Source organism: Sciurus vulgaris, assembly GCF_902686455.1.
Source record: "Sciurus vulgaris genome assembly, chromosome: 5".
NCBI lineage: Eukaryota > Metazoa > Chordata > Mammalia > Rodentia > Sciuridae > Sciurus > Sciurus vulgaris.
Window position 1 is genome coordinate 120154021 of NC_136465.1, and position 21585 is coordinate 120175605.

The 21585-nt window shown below is 53.1% G+C and overlaps 3 protein-coding genes and 1 long non-coding RNA gene across 5 annotated transcripts; 3 read left to right on the forward strand and 1 right to left on the reverse strand.

The window, feature by feature from the left end:
* Window positions 1-565: 565 nt before the first annotated feature.
* On the forward strand, window positions 566-5983 carry DTX3 (deltex E3 ubiquitin ligase 3). Of its 2 annotated transcripts, none has more exons than XM_079142500.1 (6): window positions 566-986; window positions 2298-2362; window positions 2547-2623; window positions 2966-3695; window positions 4753-4970; window positions 5315-5983. In XM_079142500.1, exons 3-6 carry the CDS (start codon window positions 2595-2597, stop codon window positions 5388-5390), a joined length of 1053 nt encoding a protein of 350 aa, XP_078998626.1. In that variant the 5' UTR covers window positions 566-986; window positions 2298-2362; window positions 2547-2594; the 3' UTR covers window positions 5391-5983. The 2 variants fall into 2 exon arrangements, with proteins under 2 accessions (XP_078998626.1, XP_078998627.1); XM_079142501.1 differs by having other exon boundaries at window positions 571-986; window positions 2947-3695.
* A 333-nt stretch (window positions 5984-6316) lies between these two features.
* Window positions 6317-13266, forward strand: ARHGEF25 (Rho guanine nucleotide exchange factor 25). The gene is given in 17 exon segments (XM_079142499.1): window positions 6317-6490; window positions 6745-6859; window positions 9086-9214; window positions 9217-9287; window positions 9420-9515; window positions 9597-9673; window positions 9841-9907; window positions 10087-10190; window positions 10388-10457; window positions 10578-10667; window positions 10756-10848; window positions 11029-11079; window positions 11274-11351; window positions 11554-11754; window positions 11867-12047; window positions 12346-12557; window positions 12804-13266. Coding segments are annotated over 17 exon segments (1845 nt in total). The 5' UTR covers window positions 6317-6391; the 3' UTR covers window positions 12915-13266.
* On the reverse strand, window positions 11558-14758 carry LOC306662620. Its single transcript, XR_013764164.1, has 2 exons — window positions 13616-14758; window positions 11558-11725 (listed from the first exon to the last, which is right to left on the reverse strand). It is a non-coding gene; the product is annotated as an uncharacterized lncRNA (long non-coding RNA).
* A 156-nt stretch (window positions 14759-14914) lies between these two features.
* Window positions 14915-21578, forward strand: LOC306660723 (solute carrier family 26 member 10-like). Its single transcript, XM_079139138.1, is given in 18 exon segments — window positions 14915-15430; window positions 15867-15977; window positions 16500-16657; window positions 16852-16926; window positions 16928-17017; window positions 17293-17445; window positions 18142-18224; window positions 18373-18520; window positions 18623-18736; window positions 19484-19561; window positions 19648-19743; window positions 20109-20215; window positions 20330-20399; window positions 20467-20583; window positions 20725-20758; window positions 20838-20920; window positions 21012-21066; window positions 21182-21578. Coding segments are annotated over 18 exon segments (2067 nt in total). The 5' UTR covers window positions 14915-15090; the 3' UTR covers window positions 21337-21578.
* Window positions 21579-21585: the final 7 nt, after the last annotated feature.

Here is a 21585-nt window from a genome sequence, read left to right on the forward strand (position 1 = left end):
CCAGACCAGAGGGGGGAGTGAAAAAAAGGGTGGATAACTAGAGGTTGTTGCTAGTCTGGGAGTCAGTAAGTCTTGGTTGAGGTCTTTGGGTTGGTGGAAAAACCTGGCTTGATGTGGCCCCAGGGAAGTGAGTTGGACTAGGGGCGGAGACTGCTCTGATGTGGGAAGCAGAGCAGAGCTTTTTTTCCTTTGAGAATTTTTAACTCTATTTGAGCCATACACTTGACACCACCAACCCAAGCCGTTTAAAAAAAAAAAGGTCTGTTCACTTCCCATTCTGCTCCAGCCTCAGTGGCCCTATTTGTGGAAAGAAAGAAAGGCACGCAAGGTCTATCTGAAGAGAGCAGGTTGTGGAGGGCGGGTCATAAAAGGTTGCAATCTAGAAAGAGGCAAGAGATGAGGGCGCGATTGAAGTTTAGTAATGGGGTTTATTTGTTTTGTAGTACCAATGCTTTTTTTTTTTTTTTTTTTTTTTTCCACGAAGGCTTCCCGTCTTACATTGTTCTTCAAAGGCCCGTCTAGCAAAAGGGTTTCAAAAAAAATTGCCCATCCTTTCAAATCACCGACACTGCCCACCCGCCCATCCACCACCAATTCCCAAAAGCTGTCACGAAACTGGCTGGGAAAGAAAAGGCAGCGGGCTTCTCCAGGAGAGGCAAGCGAGAAGGGTGGCGTCTCTAAGGGATTTAACCTCCTACCCTCGGTTCCATGACACCACCCTCTCCCTCCAAAGACTGGGACTGCGCCTCCATTTTTGTTTTGGGGCGGAAGGGCAGGAGCCCCCGAGTAGAAGGAGTCAAAGGAAATGGTTATCACCTGCGAGAGGAAAGGGGGTGCTGTCCTTCCTCCAGTTCCTAAAGTCTGCACCCCCTGCACCCCCTTCCACCTTCTCGGGGTCTCCCCCCCCCCCCTTGTTGCTAAGGCCCGGACCGTCATCCCAGCAACAGCCTCAGTCATGTGACCGGCAATGGCGGCGCTGACGAGAGGTAGGTGAGCCCGGCGCCCCCCACACCCACCGCGTGTCCCCCGGACCCTGCTCACACCTCTCGCAAGCCCCCCGCTCCCCCTGCACCCCCGCCTCCGCCCTCCTCCCCTCCATGCAGCGCCCGGGCCCTCCTTGGGGCCGGACTGATCATCTTTCTAGCAGTCTCCAGCCTTGGCCTCCATTTGGGGGTTCCGAGGGCCGCAGGCGGTCCGCCGTGCACCCCCACCCAGCGGTGGGGCTCCGGGGGCTTCCGCGAGTGGGGTGCGGGGAGTTGGTTCCGGGTCGGGTCTTGGAGGAGGTCTTGGGGGGAGGGGGGAGCTGCCTCAGTGGATGCCCCTGGGGATCCTTGCCCTTCCCGGCTGTCCCTGCCACTGGCAGCTGTCTGTAGGAAGGGACTGGCCTGGTGTCCGGCCTGGGTTGCCCCAGAGGAATCACGGACCCAGCCTAAACGTGGCCCCGCCTCCCTCTACTGTGCCAGCAGGACTTGGAGCTAGGACACCTACATTCTGGGTCCCCTCTGATGGGGAGGGGGCGTCCTACTGTGCACAAACAGTATGGGCTGAGACTCTAGGGTTCCATTTTCACTTTCTGAATCTTGAGGGGCATATGGCCTTGAGGGGACTATCATGGAGGCACAAATAGACGGTGGCTTCTTTTTGGATCAGTCAGGAAATTGAGGTCACACTAATGGCACCGCTTTCTAATTGAGCTGCACTCAGAGGTGTTGTGGGGACACTCCTGTAGTTGAACTTACGTGGACTCAGGGGAAACATCATGCCCCTCCAACTGAGCCCCACCCCTCCAAAGTGCAGGTAGGAAACTGACAGGCAGGGTTGCCTGCACTGGGTTTAAAAGGTGACAGTAAGAACTTTGTTATTGCAGGGGCTGTTACCACTTTGTTGGCATCCTAACAGACTTCAGCAGAAGGGACTGAGTTAGCTCTCAAGGCTCCCCTTCAACAACAGGGCATGAATTTTTTGTGAATGTGGAACAGGTCAAGGAGTTGGGAAGAATAATATTCCTGTTCATGTGATTTGACAAAGGTGGCAAGAATGGCCTCCATCTGTATGGGCTTTTTCTTTTTTGACTTCTCTTATCTGTGCTTGAGTCTCCCCCCACCCTCCCTTCAGAGCTGGGTGTTGGGGGGAGGTTAGTTTGTTGAAGTTCCTTTAGCATCTTGGGGAGAGAGAGGCAGGGCACAGAATACTGCAGGGAAGAAGAGAGGAAATGGGCAAGGAGTTTTGTTTTTGTGCTGGCTGATGGAAATGATCACATTTGCCATCATAGCCCTTTACCTTCCCCCTCACTCCAGCCCTGGTCAGCTGAGTGTAGAAACAGAGGGATTTCTGCTGCCATCATCTTCCATGGGCTTTTCAGGTACCTGCCCCCACCTCCAAGAGAACCTCAACCCTTACACTGGTTTCCTCAAATGTTCCAAGTAATCCTATTCCCACTAACCTACACCCAGTTTCCTGTCTGTCACATGAGCTGCTGGATTGGGGCCTATGGGGGTTGGGGAATGGATTTCTCACTTTCCCTCCTTTTCTTTACCATCCCACAGGTCATACAACCTACAAGTAGGGAGCAGGGGAAGAGTGAGCGAGCCTGCATGCCAATTTTAAGCTCTTCAGGATCAAAGTGAGCAAAAAACAGTCAAAAGTCTCCCTCCCATTTTTTACCTAGAGGGTGGGGCTGGACTGGTTGTTTCTAGATTATGGGAAAAATGAAAGAAGAACCAAGACTGATGCTTGGCTTAAGTAATAATAAAGTATGGAAGCTTTCTTGATCTTCAGGGGGTACCAGAACATGGGAGATAGAAAATAAATTTGGGGGAGGGTTTGGGGGTTGGACTTTGAGACATTAGAGGTAATGTGTGGATTGGAAGGAACCTGAAGTAGGAGGCACTTATATGTGTCAAATGGGGACCCCCCCACCCTGAGTCCCTTTCACCCTGGGGGCAGTGTCGTTCGTCCTGTCCAGAATGGCAGCCTGTGGAGGCACCTGCAAGAACAAAGTGACTGTCTCCAAGCCTGTGTGGGACTTCCTGAGCAAAGAGACCCCAGCCCGGCTGGCCCGGCTTCGGGAAGAGCACCGAGTGTCCATCCTCATAGATGGCGAGACTTCTGACATCTATGTTCTCCAGCTTTCCCCACAGGGCCCTCCCCCAGCCCCTCCTAATGGGCTCTACCTGGCCCGGAAGGCTCTTAAAGGGCTTCTAAAAGAGGCAGAGAAAGAGCTGAAGAAAGCTCAAAGGCAGGGGGAGCTTATGGGCTGCCTGGCTTTGGGGGGTGGTGGGGAGCATCCTGAGCTGCACCGCCCAGGCCCACCCCCTCTTCGAGCAGCCCCACTCCTGCCCCCAGGGGCACGGGGGCTTCCCCCTCCTCCTCCTCCCCTGCCCCCTCCTCTTCCTCCCCGTCTTCGGGAGGAGGCAGAAGAGCAGGAGAGCACCTGCCCCATCTGTCTGGGGGAGATCCAGAATGCCAAGACGTTGGAGAAGTGCCGGCACTCATTCTGCGAGGGCTGCATCACCCGGGCACTGCAGGTGAAAAAGGCCTGCCCCATGTGCGGCCGCTTCTATGGGCAGCTGGTGGGCAACCAGCCCCAGAATGGGAGGATGCTGGTTTCCAAGGATGCCACCCTCCTACTGCCCAGCTATGAGAAGTATGGCACCATTGTCATCCAGTACGTCTTCCCGCCCGGTGTCCAGGGGGTAAGAAAACCACAACCTGCCCTTACCCACTGGTTTCCCTAAGCTTTGTCTCTGACCTAGGAAAAACTAGGTAAGAATGAGTGTGTTTGTTAGAAGTGATGTAGTTCTGCTGTCTCCCAATATGCCTTCCTACTCAATCCCCTGGAAGCCCAGCTTTATCTTTCTTCATGACCCCAAGGCACACATAAAAATCAGGTGTGAGAGCAGAGGGTATAGCTCAGTGTAGAGTGCCTGCCCAACCTTCAGTGGCCCTGGGTTCAATAAAAAAACCAAAACTGCAAAAAAAGAAAAAAAAAAAAAAAAAAAAAAAAAAAAACCCAAAATGGTATGAGAGAAAGGAATTGCATACTTGTTCCCTAATGAACATGACTGTTGATAAATATTCTTGACAGTGGTAAGATCTGTGGAGATGGTAATGCCAGTGTAGGCAGGCACAACAGGAAGGGATCTGACTATCCTCACAACTGGGAATATTCTTTGTTCCAGACTTATGAGATACTAAAAGCTTGATGAGAGTGAAAGGTAAAAACTGTAGTGGTCTAAAGCCTCCAAGTATTTTTCTGCTGGACAGAAGAGTAACGTCCAATTCTGGTTCACAGAGGGATGAGGAAGCTCTGAGAAGAGAAATAGAGAAATGGAGCAAGTTAGACAGTGGCAGAAATATAAGGGGTGTTTTTAGGTGAAAGAGGGAAGGCAGAAAGATAAATTTTTCTGTCTTCACCTTTATGCTGAGTTATCTGGAGAGTCCTAAGGACCAGCTACCTTTTTTTACTTCTGAGAATCCATTTGTTGCTGAATTTAGGCTTGAGGGATTGTGACAGCCAAAAGAACCTCTTAACAATAAGGATTATGTCCAGAAACAGGCTTTTGCTGCCCAGACCTGAGAGTCACTCCTTCTATGGAAGGCTGTCAGCCTGCTGTTGCCTGTCAGCACCAGCTGAGGGTGCATAGACAGAAGGCTGACCAGGAACCCACCCCCCACCCCACCCCCACCCCCATTAGCATCTAGGCCTTAGGGAGTTCAGCTGCTCACTCTCCACTCTGTTCTTCCTACAAGGCTGAACACCCAAACCCAGGAGTTCGGTATCCTGGCACCACACGGGTGGCCTACCTCCCGGATTGCCCTGAGGGCAACAAGGTGCTGACCCTGTTCCGCAAGGCTTTTGACCAGCGTCTCACCTTCACTATTGGCACGTCCATGACCACAGGGAGACCAAATGTCATCACCTGGAACGACATCCACCACAAGACCAGCTGCACAGGGGGACCCCAGCTGTGCGACTCCTCTTCATTTCCCTCCTCCTGGATTCTCCCCTTGTATTTCCACTGAGGGAACAATATCAAACCCCTCCCTCTGGAAGCCTCCTAACTGGAGAGGACCACACCAAACTCTTCAACCATCTCTTTCATCCCAGTCTCTCCTAGTTTCAATCTGGTCCTGATGTACCCAGTTTAATCTACCAAAATATGCAGAATTGGGCTTGGTTTTGGAGATCCCTCAGGGGAGGCAGGGAGGAGTCTGAATGGGGCCTCCACTGAGTGGCCTAGAATGAGTGTGGGCATGTGGATAAAATGAACAAACCAAACGACCCCTGACCCTCATTTCTCTTTGCTCCCAGGTTTGGGTACCCGGATCCCACCTACCTGACCCGGGTGCAAGAGGAACTGAGAGCCAAGGGTATCACAGATGACTGAAGGACAGCCCCTATGCCAAGACCCTGCCATCCTCCTCTTCTAGGACCCAGCGGAAGCCTCTGTTCTCCTCCCTCCCCTTGCCCCCACTCCACACATGTAGGGGACCTGACTGACTGGGGAGGGAGTTCAGAGGGGAAAGGGGCAATCCCCTCTCTTGTCCCCCACTGGCCAAGTGCTTCAGTGCCCCGTGAGCCACTCCCTTATGTCTGAGGCTGGTCTCCAAGGCTCTGCTTTCTGCTCCCCATGTACATATTCCTAGTTCCTCTGCCCCTCCATTGCCCTTGGCTTCTGGTATGTGCTGTGCTCCAGTGACCAAGCTGAGAAAGGACCTGGGTGCGTCACTTGAACCCCCGCCCCCACATACTGCTCCACTTTGGGCTAATGTGAGTCCCCCATTCCCATGGAGCCAGCTGTGTGTTCATAAGATACAGTTCTCCTACTTTAACCTTATCCTTTCACTCCTGTGTCTCTGTCAGTCTGTCTTTCTCTCGCTCTTCTCTACCCCCTATAAGGAGCCTCCTTACCCTGTTCTGGAATCGCCGCCAGACTGTAGCTTTTAATTTAATAAAAATAAAGTAAAATATGCAACTCTATGCCACACCCATTCTCTTCCATGGAGAGGGTGGGGGTGGATGAGGAGCGGGACCTCCTGCTGAGAAGGGGAAGGGGATGGTGAGGAAATCCCTTCGTGCCTTCACAGCCTCTTGAGGACTCTGCGTTACATGATGTAACTAGTGGGCTCTAATAACACTAAGAAGTCCTGGGCCACGCATCGATGTTGAAGACGGGATTAAGAGGGGTTTGTTTTGTTGAACTATGGTTGTAGAGAAAGGAACAACCCTACCCCCTTTTGCGAAGTTTGGCTGGGGTGGGAGTGGGGCGGAGTCGGGCAGGGGGCGGATTCCGCAGCTGGAACTCCCCGGACGCACGCAGGCTTCAGAGCCCCCCCCAGCTTCCGTGCCCCCTAGGCCCTGAAACTTGAAGCAGAGTAGGGGTCCAGCATGAAGCCCCCGGACCGCCCCACCCCTGGCCGCACTGACCGGATACTGGGGGTCATGGGGGGCATGCTACGCGCATGCGCCGTACCCGGGCAGGAGGGGGTAAGAAGGGGGGACCGTTGCGGGGTCGGGGGTCTTTAGGGGCCTTAAGAAGGGCTGCACCCCACAACTCAGTTTACCCGCAAAAGAGTTCTTCGGAACAGACTCAAGGATCCATGAGTTTAATTACGAGGGACACAGCCACGTTCTCGGAGACCCTTTCATAACAAAGTGGATTTTGACAGGAGAGAGAAGAGGAAGGAGAGATCAAGGCTACCCAGAATGGAGGGTTCCTTACAGTCATTCTGTCCCCACAGCCCCCGAAGAGAAGCTTCCTAGGGCCGGGGTGTACCGAGCCAGAGAGTGACTGTACCGGGGGTGATCAGAGAGGGGAGCGCGAACGTGAGGTCCTCGTCTGGGCTCCGCAGCCCGGTAAGAAACTGGGATGGGGTGGGGCACAGTTTGCCATCCTGCGCCAAGAGGCGATTTCAAAAATATTCTGCTCTTATTAGCATAAAGGTTTGCATCTAATTTGCATGAGACCCATTTAATCTCAGAGACCTCCTCGCATCTCTTCGCCCTGTAGTTTGATGTGTGTCCCCCACCTCGGCCAGTCCCAAGCCCCCGCAGGCGGAGTGCCCCCGCGCCCCACCCTTGGCTCCTTGCCAGCCCAGGCTCCAGGACTTCGCCTTAATTGGTGATTAGTCTTAGCTGGAGTCCCTGGGCCTGCAGGAAAGAAGGGTCCTGCAAGAGGGCGGCACCTGGGTAGTTCCCTACAAAGAGCTCCCCATACACGTACCCCCTACCGGGCGGGGACTGGCCTACTCCCCGCGAGGCCGGGGAGAGCCCCAACCCAAAGACATCTTCACCCTGTACAAGGACCCATCACCCGAGTCCTTCTCCACTGCAGAGACCGAGGGGCAACCCGGGCAGACCCCGCCGCCACTCTGTGCAGTCGGAGCCGAGAAGCCAGAGGGAGGGGAAACCCGTGCGGGGGAACCCAGACGGAGGAGGAGGGGCGGAGCCGCTGGGGATGTGGAGTGGAAAAGTGGTGGTGCCTGGGGGCGGAGGGATTGGGGCGGGAACCTGGAGGGGGCTGGAGGGGGTAACGCGCCAGAGAGGCGGAGCAGGGCCGCAGAAGCCCCTCCCCCCAGCTGCACCGCAGCCTGGCCTGTTTTGCGCTCGCCGCTTGACCCGGACCCGCGCAGCGCCCGAGGCTCGGGGAATCGGCCCCCGCCTCCTCCCCGCCCGGGCCTAGAGCCATCCACAATCAGAGGCCGGAGATCGAGCTGGAACGGCTGCCGAATCCCGGCTCAGCCTCCCCCACCATCCCTCCCTCTGGCTGGACATCTGGACCCTGGGCCCCGCACCTACAGGGTTCCGGAAACCCTCCCCGCCTAGCTCCGCGGCCAGGCCCCGCGCCACCCTCTCTCTAGAACCCCAGCCTCCTCCAGACCAGACTTCGGTCTACTCCTGGACACCCGCTTCCTGTGCTCTCCCTGTCCCCCTCCCCCAGCCTGGACCCCGGTAGGAGGGAGGGGGGGTGTGCGCCTTGCGCCGTCCCCGCCCCGCCCCCCGTGATTCCCCCTGCATGGCCGGCCCGGGTGGGGGACGCGGGGGGGCCCGGGCGCCATGCGGGGTGGGCACAAGGCGGGTCGCTGTGCCTGTCCCCGTGTGATTCGAAAAGTGCTGGCAAAATGCGGCTGCTGCTTCGCCCCGGGGGGACGTGGTGAGTGCGAGGTCACAGGGGTCCAGTATTGAGGGGGGTGCGGGCTGAGGTTCTGGGCATCTGGTTGTCCTGGCCCTAGCGGCTTAGGTGTGTTTTCCAGGAAAGTGACTTAATAGATGATCTGTAAGGTCTCTTCGGCCTTCAGATTTGTATTAGTTCAAGTTAGGAAAATTGGGGAAGGGACAGGAAACTCCTATCTCTTTCTTATAGTCAATTATGTATGAGAAAAACCCACCCACAATCCCCTCGGACTTAAAATGGTGTATCTTCACTCAAATCATTTTGCTGGGATTCTACTTCTGAAGAGGGGCAGGGAATGGAGGACTGAGGAATGAGGGGATCCTACAAGGGGCTTTATAAAAACTCAAATCACAACTCTTCTCAATAGCTGATCAAAGATAACCCTGATGAGCTCTCCTCACTGGCCCCCTCATTTGGGCGGGTACACGTGTTGGGAGGTGGGTTGCAGAGGTCTTTTCTTCTTATAGTGATTACTGCAACTGGAGGAGGAAGGGATCTGGGGGTGACAGGTGGACTCTTAGCTCTTTTTCTCCCACCCCTCTCCCAGAGAATAGTTTGTACCCATAGGAAGGGGGAGGGTTGTAGGAGAGCAGATGGCTACCCCCAGCTTCCAGTATCTGCCCAGATGGCTGCCCCCACCCCCATATCTGTGCTATACTGAGGATATGGGGAACCTCCACATGTAATGGGGTCCAGGCCTAGAGAGCCAGATGTTTATTGTCCTTCCTCCCCAGGGTACCCTGGTGAAATTTCTATCTTAGCCAACTCAAATGAAGATGACAAGAGATTGAACCCTGGGAGAGGGGGCTGACTGTCATGGAGAGGAGACCCTGGGAGTTCCCTGGAGACCCTGAGTCTGGAGCTGGAACAGTATCTATTGCCTCCTTTCTTCCCCCCCCCCCCCTTAGAATCCTATTCCATTGCTGGCAGTGAGGGGAGTGTATCAGCTTCTGCTGCCTCTGGTCTGGCTGTCCCCTCTGGCCCCAGCTCTGGGCCCTGTTCCCCCAGGCCTCCGGGGCCAGCTGGTAGCCGGAGAAGATGTTGGATAATTCCAAACATTGTCTCAGTGTGGAAACTGAGGCAGATGATGGTCAAGCAGGACCATATGAGGTGAGCAGGGAGTGCCAAGAAGCATGTAAGACATCCTTGCATGACACTGGGAGAGTGGGCAGGTTGGGGTCATTGGTCATTAGGAGACCCAGCTATTGTCCCTGTCTTCTGACACTTGAACTCTGGCCTCAGAACTGGATGCTGGAGCCAGCTCTAGCCACAGGAAAGGAGCTGCCAGAACTGACCTTGTTGACCACATTGTTGGAGGGCCCTGGAGATAAGATACAGGTATGAAGAAATGGGTATGGGGAGGCTCCCATCACCCAAGAGGCATTCATTTTCTTACCCTAGGATGTTCTTTCCTTCCAGCCACTTGAAGAGGAGGCTTTGTCCCAAGCCCCTGAGAGTGAAGAGGAACAGAAGAAGAAGGCTCTGGAAAGGAGTATGTAAGTGTCCCTACCCCCACCTCAGTTGCAGAACTTCCACAAGACTGTGAATGGAATGCCTCTGAGGTTGACTGTGGTGATGGAAGGGCTTCTAGTCCAAGAGTGAACTGGCTAAACCAAGGATGGCCCAGACTCTGAAGTGAGGCACCCTCCTGCTTCCCTCCTAGGTACGTCCTGAGTGAACTGGTAGAAACAGAGAAAGTGTACGTGGACGACTTGGGGCAGATTGTGGAGGTAGTTTCCTTATCCCTTTCCAGCCCCAGCCCACCTGCCCAGTTCCCTCTGCCTGGGAGATGCCTTGGTGCTCTGCTCTCTCACCCTCCCAGTCCTCCCTACTTCTGGACTTCCTGGGCTTGGGGAAACCACCAGGACTGGAGCTACATTCTCATGCTTCTACCCCAACCTTCCCACAGGGTTACATGGCCACCATGGCTGCTCAGGGGGTCCCGGAGAATCTTCGAGGTCGTGACAGGATTGTGTTTGGGAACATCCAGCAAATCTATGAGTGGCACCGAGAGTGAGTGGTAGAGCCCTGAGAGCCAGGTCCTGGGAAGGGACAATTCATCTGTAGTCTCTGTATCCAACCTCCCATCATACCAAAGACTGGAGTTGTAGGGAGCACAACTAGGGCACATAGCTTAAAACCGGGGATGTGTTAGAGAGGTAAGTAGTCTAAAAAGTACTTGACTTGCCTTTTTCTACCAACCCTTCCAGCTATTTTTTGCAGGAGCTACAACGGTGTTTGAAGGATCCTGAATGGCTGGCTCAACTATTCATAAAACATGTGAGGCTCCAGAGGGTGGGGCTTCAGAGGGGAGGGGCTGGGGAATGGGTTGGGGTGATCTGGAGAAGTGCACTTCTCTCCATGTTAACCCTATTTTCTCTTCTGTGTTGTTCCTGTTAGGAGCGTCGGCTGCATATGTATGTGGTGTATTGTCAGAATAAGCCCAAGTCAGAGCATGTGGTGTCAGAGTTTGGGGACAGCTACTTTGAGGTCAGTGGCTGAGGTGCCTTGGGGGCGGAAGACAGAATCAGCATGACCAGATTTTCCAGGTGCATAACTACTCTGTCCCTGTCCCCAGGAGCTAAGGCAGCAGCTGGGGCACCGCCTGCAGCTCAATGACCTCCTCATCAAACCTGTGCAGCGGATCATGAAATACCAACTGCTGCTCAAGGTCAGGATCACCTTCTCCCTTGGGATTCAGCTGACTGGGGCAGCAGTTTTCTCTGTCTCCCCAGGGTTCTTAAGGCTCCCCATACTTCTTGGAGGTCCTCCTCTGTGTCCTCAGGAGAGGCTGTGAGAGCATTTGACAGTGTCCTCAAGACCACCCTGAGATTTCTTCTTTATATCTTAGGATTTTCTCAAGTATTACAGTAGAGCTGGGATGGATACTGAAGAGCTGGAGGTAAGAACCTCCAGATCCTCAAGGACATACCATGTTTGGGAGATCCCCCAGCCTGGTGGGTGGTTTGGAGCTGTCTGGTTTTAGGGAGAGGCCAGTTGGTGTGGAGATGTGTGAAGAAGCAGCTGGTTGAGGAAACTTTTTTCCAACAATGCCTCTCTTTGCCCAACAATGCTTGTTTCTCACCTGCATCCCAGCAAGCGGTAGAGGTCATGTGCTTTGTGCCCAAGCGCTGCAATGATATGATGACCCTGGGGAGACTTCGGGGATTTGAGGTATGGAGATGGGGCAGGAGACTAGCAGGCCAGTGATTTCACATTTGGTCTTGGCACTCTGAAGGTCCTTATGGAGAATTATCTTCTTTGGGTCTGATACCACAATTGGTTGGGAGTACTGGGGAAGGAAGGGAGGGAGGAGCAGAAAGTTGCCTTTTTCCTCCTATTGAGCTTTCTTAAAGATCATATTCTTTGGTTCCAGGGCAAACTGACTGCTCAAGGGAAGCTCTTGGGCCAGGACACATTTTGGGTTACAGAACCTGAGGCTCTGGGGCTACTCTCGTCCCGGGGTCGAGAGAGGCGTGTCTTCCTCTTTGAGCAAATCATCATCTTCAGTGAGGCTCTGGGTGGAGGAGCTCGAGGTGGCACACAACCTGGATATGTGTACAAGAGCAGCATTAAGGTGGGTTGAAGACAACTGGAATGGGGTGAGGTCTCTTGAGACACTGTCTGGCTCTTGGATTTGTTGGAGGGGTCTGAAGAACCTGGGAACTCTCTCTTATTTTCCAATTCAGGTGAGCTGCCTAGGACTGGAGGGGAACCTCCAAGGTGACCCTTGCCGCTTTGCGCTGACCTCCAGAGGGCCAGAAGGTGGGATCCAGCGCTATGTCCTGCAGGCTTCAGACCCTGCAGTCAGTCAGGCCTGGATCAAGCAAGTGGCTCAGATCCTGGAAAGCCAGAGGGACTTTCTCAATGGTGAGGCTCTCATTTCCCCCTCCTCCAAAACACTCCCTCAGCCCTTTGGCCCCCTCAGTCCTTCACCATCCAATCTCCAACACCTACCTTCTGATCCCAGTTTCTCTCCACCCTCACTTTTCCAATATTAGCTCAAGATTTGGTAACTCAGAATCCTGTAAAGCCCCAAGCACTTTACATTGACTAACAGTCCTCAGGAAGGAGGGAAAGCAAAATGGGAAGATGACACAAGTAGAGCTCTTAAAGAAAGGGAACTGTCTCTGCTGTAACCTTTTTTCTGTTCCTCTCTTTGCTCCAGCATTGCAGTCACCCATTGAGTACCAGAGACGAGAGAGCCAAACCAATAGCCTGGGACGGCTGGGAGGGCCTGGGGTAGGGAGCCCTGGGAGAATGCGGCCTGGAAACCGGTCTCAAGTCAGCATGCACACACCCATTAATGGCTCTCTCCCCTCCCTGCTGTTGTTGCCCAAAGGAGAAGTGGCCAGAGCCCCGCTGTCCCTGGAAACACAGGTATAAGGAACACAATTCTCTGTATGGGCAGAATGGGGAGGGCCTCTGGTGTACCTGGATTCCCAACCCCCCTCCATATCATTCCTTTTTTCCACCACCTTTTATGTGCCCCTTTCTATTTCCTATCCCTCTGATTTAACTCTGGGGTAAGGGTGGGGGTGACTTGCCCAGGGACTTAAACGATAAGAAAGGAGTGAGGGTGGATTGCTGGTCTTTGCTGATCCTCTGACTTGAATCTTTCTTTAGGCCCTCAGTGACACCCCCCAGGTACCCCATGACTCTTCTCCAGTCCTTCCAACTCCAAACACCCCTCCCTGCCAGGCCAGACTTGCCAAGTTGGATGAAGATGAGCTGTAACTGATGAAGGCCACGGGGTAGTGTGGATTCAGCCACCTATTCCCCAAGGAACTTCAGGGCAATCCTCCGGTGCCACTCCAGAGTTCCTCCTTCTTATTATGTCTGGAGGGTGGCAAGGCTGGGAAAGATGTCAACTTGGAGGACAGTACCTAGACCCTAAAGGACTTCTTTCTGATCAAGGAACCCAGGATCTTTCAGCTCCACCCCTATGCATGCATCATGGTCCCTCCAAAAGGAGAATATATGGGTGGTCCAGAGGGAAGACTGGTACAGGAGCCAGATAGAAATTATTGGTTTTGGCTTTGACTTTTTTTTTTTTCTGTTTTCTGAGAATAAAGGTTTTGTTATATCACTGAGGCTGTTGTCTTGGCAGAGGGAAGGAGAAACTGCAGGGGCTATGAAGTGTTATGGAAAAGATCAGCTGGCCCCCCTTATTTTAGGAGGGGTCTGGTGAAAGAAGGGCACATGGTGTAAGATAAAAGATATTGTTATCTTTGTCCCTTACCTATAGTTTCAGCATCTCACAAACCAGACCTGGGACTTCAGGCTACTAGAAAACCCTAGATTTTTTTTTATGTATTTTCCTTTCTTCTTTCCTTCCCAGGCACCCTCTGGTCTAGACCCACCAGAGGATTCAATGTCCTGTGACTTCCCACCATTCCCCCAATACCCAGATACTAAAGCACAAATACCCAGTGTACCTTTCCTTCTGAGGCCTCTGTGTTCTGCTGATGTATAATGGGAAGGTGAAGAAGAGCCTGGTGTCTTGGGCCCCTTTCTGGTTTGGGTCGTCTTTGCTTTCTGGGAAGTCATAGGGCATGTCCATGCTGATCAGGCAAGGATTCTTCTTCAAACTCAGATCCAAGAGTGTAGAGTCCAAAGGGGTATTCAACCCTACCAACTTCTGGCACAGCTCCTGGTCTGAGAGCCAAATATACAGAGAACCAAACATACACATGCCCTGTTCTGGTCCTTGTGCATCTGTGTGTCCACTATGTCCATTTGTCCCCTGGGTTCCATCACGTGTACTGGGGCTTCCTCAGCAGACAATAGACTGCTGGGGTGGGAGGGTGAGGAGATGCTGGAGTCTCCCTGTGGGCCCTAGGTCCCTCTAGCTGACAATGAGGGGAGGGATCTGTAATGGGGAGACAGGACGTAAGACCCAGATAAGATTTCTGGGGAACAATAGGAGGAATTGAAGAGGTGAGACCCGCCCTCTCTGCACCGTACCCCTGGGGCTTTGGGGTCAGGGATGGGGGACCAGAGGGTGATGGGGAGGGGTGCTGAAGATTCTTGTGAATGGAGGAGGGGATAGCAGCAAGTAGCAGGATTCTGGAACTTAGAACCTTTTTATATCTTTATGGTTCACAGGGATACATTAGGTGTGTAGTTGACCCCATTGTACTTAGTTTAACCATGCATGTATTTTTGAGTGTCTACTTTGAGAATAGCACCTAAATATAATAAACGGTGCTTCAGAGTTTTTTTTTTTTCATTGTTTTGACACTGAAGAAATAAAATTTCCTATTAGTTGACCATTTCACTTAAATTAGACCCAGCCACTCCCTCCAGAGGTGTGGGGTAGTAGTTCTGTCATTGTCTTTGTCTAATACATGTAGCTGTTTCCATTTCAGTAATTTGTGAAACCGTTGAAGCCAATAAAGCCCCTTATACTTTCTTGTGGCAGACTGTGATTCATGAGGATTTAGATCTGGGGCAGGGATCTCAAACAGTGCTGAACATTCTTACTCTGGAACTGTGAAAATGCAGCCCATCAGGAAAGGACCAGTGACCCCAGAGGAGTCTGCCTCTTTCTCTGCTTAAAGTACAGATGGTGAAAGGAACCCAGGGTGAAGGCTGGGGTGGGGTGGGCGGGAATCAAAAGGCTTAGGAGTGTCTAAGAGTGGTTGTTTAGTTCGCTTGTCTTTTGGCCTATCTCGGATGGCTACGTCTTTCCTCAGCCACCCTCACAGCAAGGAAAGCGGTCAGATCCAGCCAAGGATGTCTGAGGAAACGCCTAAAGTGAGGGCTCTCCCTCCCAAGGCTGACCCGCAGGTCCCTAAGAGATGGCGTCCTCCAAGGCCGGATTGGACCCTGCTTCTTGGAGGCGGGACTCTGGGCTAGCAGAGGAAGGGGTATTTAAGACCGTGAGGAGTTACAGGGGGCCAAGGACAAAATGAGTGGGCTAGTGGGTGCTAGGACTTGCTCAGGCCCAGGAGAGGCCTCAGACCTTAAGTACCCTCTGGGCACCAGGCTCAGGGAGCCCCTTACCGAAGCTCGGTTCCAGCAGCTCTTTGGGGACGCAGAGAAGGAGCAGGAGCTACGGACTGAGCCCCGCTGGCCAGGGCTCAGGTTGTGGAGGAGACCGGCCAGTGCTTGTTCTCGGCCGGGGGCGTGGCGCCTACTGATGGCTCGGTTGCCCCTGCTGCGCTGGCTGCCCCGCTACCGCTGGCGGGCCTGGCTGCTCGGGGATGCTGTGGCCGGAGTGACCGTGGGCGTCGTGCATGTACCCCAGGGTGAGAGGCTCCAACACCAGCTTGTCCAGAGCCCAAGCTCTAAAGGGCTTCATGGAGGAGGCGTGAGAATCTGGGAATCCGGGAGGGAGGTGGTAGGCTACTGATCCGAGAGAGGGACCTCAGACCAAGTTCTGGGGAAGGACTGTGAGATTTCATCGGATCCCTACCCCCATCTCCCCTCATCTGCGCAATCCTGCGAGACGAGATGTTTTGGACTGGTTCCGCTTCAGGGAACTGAAGAGAGGCACAGGGCTGCCCCCCAGAAGCTTGGCGACACTGATTTGTGACCTTGTTTGCCTCAGGGCCTCCCACTGAGGCCCATTAACCCCCTCAGTTCCCTCATGCATTTTGTAGTATCCCTGGTGCCAGGGACGGCGCTGTCCTGGAACCCTCCCCACTCCTCCCGCAGACCTTTCAACTTCTACTTCTCCCCCAGGAATGGCCTTTGCCCTTCTGACCTCGGTACCTCCGGTGTTCGGACTGTACACTTCTTTCTTTCCCGTTCTCATCTACAGCTTGCTGGGCACTGGAAGACACCTGTCCACAGGTGAGTGGCTAGGGACTGCTAATGACTTCTCTCCTCTTTGGGGTGAGAATGGACAGGGTTTGAAGGGCCTGTCTTGTAAGCTCCGAGTTCGATTCCCCTCTTCACCGCTTCCACCTTCCCTTTCCTCTGCATGCCACTTTGCCATAGAACTCTGACCTAGGCATGCTTGCTGCAGTGGGTACAGACAAGGGAGTTTACTTGGACATTTTTCTCCTCGTGAAATTTGGTTAACACGAGCATCTCCAGGACTTGAAGGTGAAGAGATGCACAGTCCCTCACAGGAGCAAAGAATTCACCCGGAGTCTGCGGAGGGGCAGTTTTTGCTGGCTGCTGCACTCTCCTTTTGTCCCTCCCCACGGTTTCCTGGCAGCTCATGGCCCCACAGTCTTCAATGCAGGCAGCAGCTTTCTAGGAGAGCTAGGTCAGACAGCAGCATCCCTGGCTTCACACAGCGGAGGCCTGGGCTGTTGCCCGCCTGAGGCAACACAATTGGTGGTCTCTGCGTTTGTTCCCTGGCTCCAGGAACTTTCGCTGTACTCAGCCTCATGACGGGCTCTGCAGTGGAGCGGTTGGTGCCCGAACCCCTCACCCGGAACCTGAGCGGAATTGAGAAGGAGCAGTTGGACGCTCAGCGGGTTGGGGCGGCCGCGGCAGTGGCCTTCGGGAGTGGGGCGCTGATGGTGAGGGAGGAGCCCAAGAAGCCCCTGGGGAATGGAGCCACGCTAGGGCCAGGGGAATTGGAGAAGGGAAGAGAGGAGGGAAAATCTCTTGCTCAGATCCAACTGGGCAGGGGTGCAGCGGGGAAGCTGGCACACTGCTCCCTGGGAGGTCGGCTCCTGCTCCTGTAGGTAAGTGCACATCTTTCCCCCAACAGTTGGGGATGTTCATGCTGCAGCTCGGCGTTTTGTCCACCTTTTTGTCGGAGCCTGTGGTCAAGGCGCTGACCAGCGGGGGCCGCGCTGCACGTGCTTGTGTCCCAGCTTCCAAGCCTTTTAGGGTTGTCTCTTCCGCGTCAGATCGGCTGCTTCTCTCTCTTCAAGGTGGGGGTGGGAAAACAGCGGAGGAGATTTCTAGAGGTCTCGGGGGAAGCGGGAAACCCGAAATGGGAAAAAAAGATGAGGGTGAAGGGCTAGTGTGTGAACGGGAGGAAGGAAAGAGGTTACAGAACTCTGGCTACTTGGGGGTGCTGTAGGTGTAGAAGCTCTGGTGGCATTGGGGAGAGAGGACCTTGTCTGGTCTGGTGGGTGGGCGTTGGAGTGGGAAAGGGGCAGTCAAACCTGGCACGTGGCCCTCTGTTCACGACCCCTGCCCACAGACGCTGGCGGCTGTGCTCACATCGCTGCCCCGGAGCAGTCCAGCCGAACTGACTATATCGGCTATCAGCCTGGCACTGCTTGTGCCCATCAAGGAATTGAACGTGCGATTCCGAGACAGGCTACCCACCCCGATTCCAGGGGAAGTCGTCATGGTGAGGATGGCCTAGGGACCGGATTCCTCGCCCCCACAAGTACCCTGCCTATCCTGTAGGAACTGGCTGCTGCCGCCCCCTTGTGGGATGCAGAGAGATCATAAGCGAGAGGTCCTTCACACACTTGTACTTTTCCAGGCCTCCTGCCAGAACACTTTGACCATGAAGAATCCCAATCCGCACTCATTCCTCTCATAGAGTCCCCTCTAGACCTCTTTTAGAATGCCTTCTTCCTCCCTGAAGAGCCCCCTTGCAGTCTCAATTGCCTCAGCACCTCCTCTCACCTCTCCTTACAAGATCCTTCACTAATTCACAGGGTATCCTCCCTTTCCACTCCCCACTTAGGTTGCCCTCTTTGCAACTAAATACATGTCGTCACATGATTACATGGTGACATTACATGTTTCCACAGATTCCCCACATATGCCCAGATATAGTCCAGCTTCATGTGTAAATGACTGTTGCTTTCTTGATATCCTTTACCTTCATAGGACCCCCCTGCGACTGCTCCACAGCTCCAGGCCTACTTCATTTCTCTTTCCTATTCCCCATACACCTTCACTCTAAATGAGTTGTGAGGCACCCATTCCAAACACTCCCTAGTTCTGCACTGTGACCCTCTTTCATGCTGAGCCCCTTTTAGCCTCTGCCATGGGCCCCATCTCCTCCTAGGCCCCAATGTGGTATCTTCCCCAGGTGCTTTTGGCCTCCGTGCTCTGCTTCACCTCTTCCCTGGACACAAGATATAACGTTCAGATAGTGGGGCTGTTGCCTGGAGGGTAAGAGAAAATGAAAAGACACTGGCACTTTTTTCTCCCACCTCTTTCACCAGTTTCTCCTCTTGTCCTGCCCCACCCTATTTGCTCTTCCTTCCCTATCTCCCTGTAGCACCCAACCTATCCTTACCAGGGATCCCTCCCTTTCCAGATTTCCCCAACCCCTCCTCCCTAGCCTGGCAGAGCTGCCCAGGATTCTGGCTGATTCGATGCCCATTGCACTGGTTACTTTTGCTGTGTCCACCTCCTTGGCCTCCATGTATGCAGACAAGTATAGCTATACTATTGACCCCAATCAGGTATGACTCCAGCTGTGGACTCCAGCCTTATTTAGAAGATAACCCTTTGGCCTATTCCCCCCATGCCTTTGTCTCTCTCTTCATCTCGCTGCATCCCTCCAGGAGCTCTTGGCCCATGGTGTCTCCAACCTCATCTCCTCCCTCTTCTCTTGCTTTCCCAACTCTGCCTCACTGGCCACGACCAGCCTACTAGTGGATGCTGGTGGGAATACACAGGTAAGAGGGTATCGTTGGGTGAGGAGAAAGGATAAGACATTCAGGCTGGGATGACTATAATGGAAAAACAAGTAGTAGTTTGGTAGATATCCTAGTAGCATCTATATAGAGAGAGCAGGATGGGAATCAGAGGGAGGATGAGTGAGGGAATGGGATTATAGAGAGGTGAGATAGAAGATAACAAGTCTCCATAAAGGACCTTTGCAGAGTTTAAACACTGAAAAAGTTGTGGTGCTCCAGATGTAATCTAAAATAAAAACAATACTAAACTACAAATTTAAGAGATGAAATTCTGTTTTTCCCCCCATGAGGATATTTTCTTTAGAAAGAAGTATCACATATCAGTCGTCCCCTAACATTTTTGTTTTCCCCTTACTCTGCTGGTGCCCGCCTATAGGGTGATTCAACAGTGGCTTTTAAGATGGAGGTAGGCTATGAAAATAGGAAACTTAATAGATAAATAAAAATAGGAAACAAAACATATGAGCTACATTACCTCAGAAGAGTCTGGAGAAAGATGGACAGTTAATAAGGAGAAAGGAGGGATGTCAGTAGCTGAATATCAAGAAGGGGGTTGAGGAGTGAGGGCTACCCATGTGGAAGGAGGTTTGGGAGGAGCGGAACTTCTGAGGAAGATGAAGCAGAGCAGGCAGAGAGACCAGCTCTCTCATGGGCGTGAGGGATGCTACTGGGGTATCTACCAATCTTCTCTCTGCCTTCCTTGCTTCCATCCCTCCTTCCCTGTAGCTGGCAGGCCTTTTCTCCTGCATAGTTGTCCTTTCAGTGCTGCTGTGGCTGGGGCCCTTCTTCTACTATCTGCCAAAGGTAAGGGACTGAGGAAGCATGGTCATACCAGGAGTGGTGGTGTATTCTGGATATTGTGGTAGTCAGTTCACCTCCTCTACCCTAAGGCTGTCCTGGCTTGCATCAACATCTCCAGCATGCGCCAGATGTTCTTCCAGATGCAGGAACTTCCACAGCTATGGCACATCAGTCGTGTGGACTTTGTGAGAAATGGCAGCATTACCCCAGATTGCCCCTCCCATCTTCCCAACACCCTCAGTATCCTGGCCTCTACCACGGACCAGTGCTAACTGTCCTGGTCCTAAGTCCTTCAACCCATCCTGCACTACTACACATACCTCCTAAAACCCTTTACTTAGAAACAAGGGAAGGGTTTTGAACCCCTAGGAATATTTGCAACCTCCCAAACAGCACATGGTCTGAGGTGTATATTCGTGAGTTAATCCTGTTTCTTCCTCCTGTCATACTTCCTACTTCCTTCTGGGTCCTCCCTTCCCCTCATTTGCCTTGGTAATCACTGCCCTTGGATCAGTCTTCTGGGTAGTTCACCCCTATTTACGTCCTACAGGTTGTGTGGATGGTCACATGGTTAGCTGTAGTGACACTGAATGTGGACCTGGGTCTGGCCGTGGGTGTGGTCTTCTCCATGATGATGGTGGTCTGCCGTACACAGAGGTGGGCAAAGAGATGGGCAGAGTTGAGATGAGGGGAGGGGAGATACCAGGTGCGGGGGTAACTTTCTGGTCAGGCCAGATTAGGCTGGAAACCTGATCCCAGCTTCTTCCCTAGGGTGCAGTGCCTGGAGCTTGGACTGGCTGAGGGGACAGAACTCTACAGGCCACTCAAAGAGAGCCGCAAGGTGGGCTTTGACTAAAGAAGGTAAAGAAGATTAGACCTAGATGTTTCTGTGACCCTCTCCCTCTTAGCTCCTTCAGGTCCCAGGTCTCTGTATCTTGAGTTATCCAACACCACTCTACTTTGGGACTCTTGGGAAGTTTCGCCGCATCTTGGAGTGGCATCTGAGGCTTGGAGAAGGAGGCAAGGTAAGGAACTTGGCCAAGGAGGAAAGTGAATTTTCTGTGATTCGAGGCAAATATGTTCTGAGGTGGATCCTTGTGCTCAAGAGATGTGTACATTCATGCTTCTTTCTGGGGGTGGTGGTGACTACTCTTCTCTACTTATAGGAGTCACCAAAGCCAGATGGCCTACCTGACACAGGTAAGATAGGATGACAAGGAGGGACATTTGGGCAGGACCCATGGAGGCATCTTGGTACTCCTGTCTTCTCCCATCCTAGTTGCTGAGCCTGTCAGGGTTGTGATCCTAGACTTCAGTGGTGTCACCTTTGCAGATGCTGCTGGGGCCAGGGAAGTGGCACAGGTGAGGGAAGAAGTAGGTTGAGTAAAAACCACTTATCATCCTTTTCATATTCTCTGATTTGGGAGTTAACCCTTCTGCTTCACCTCTGCAGCTAGTCAGCCGATGCAGGGATGTGGGGATCCACCTTCTTCTAGCTCAATGTAATGGTGAGTGGTATGGAGGGTGGAGGGACTGGTGACTAGAGAATGATTGGACTCTTGGGGAGGGAAGAGGACACAATGTGGATTAAGGGCCCCAGAGCCTGACACTTTCCCTATACAGCCTCTGTGCTGGAGACACTGGCCCGGGCAGGAGTCCTGGACAGAGTGACCCCACAACAGCTGTTTGTGAGTGTCCAGGATGCAGCTGCTCATGCCTTGGACAGACTGGTAAGGGGCAGCAGCATCAGGAGTGGGAGCCAGGAGGTGCTGCACTAGGCAAGGGAGGGCAGGAGAGTGCCTGAAGATCCAGAGTTAGTTTCAGGAAAGAAGGAAGATCAAGGAAGGGGTAGGGAAGAATGATTAGTGGATTCAAGACAAGTCAGGGAGACAGGGACAAATTATGAGTGAAGAACTGAAGAACTAAGGTTCCAAAATGGGTGGTATGCCACTCAGAGCACTGCCAAATCTCCATGAGGGAAGGGCTACTAAATCTGTTCCCAACCTGTCCACTCTCTCCTCCAGGAA

Excerpts from the sequence above, each read along its gene's own strand:
- DTX3 (XM_079142500.1), top strand. The coding sequence starts at position 2,595 with ATGCCAATTTTAAGCTCTTCAGGATCAAA. Across the intron at positions 2,624-2,965 it reads TTAAGCTCTTCAGGATCAAA|AATGGCAGCCTGTGGAGGCA; the intron begins GTGAGCAAAAAA and ends CGTCCTGTCCAG. Across the intron at positions 4,971-5,314 it reads TGCACAGGGGGACCCCAGCT|GTTTGGGTACCCGGATCCCA; the intron begins GTGCGACTCCTC and ends CTTTGCTCCCAG.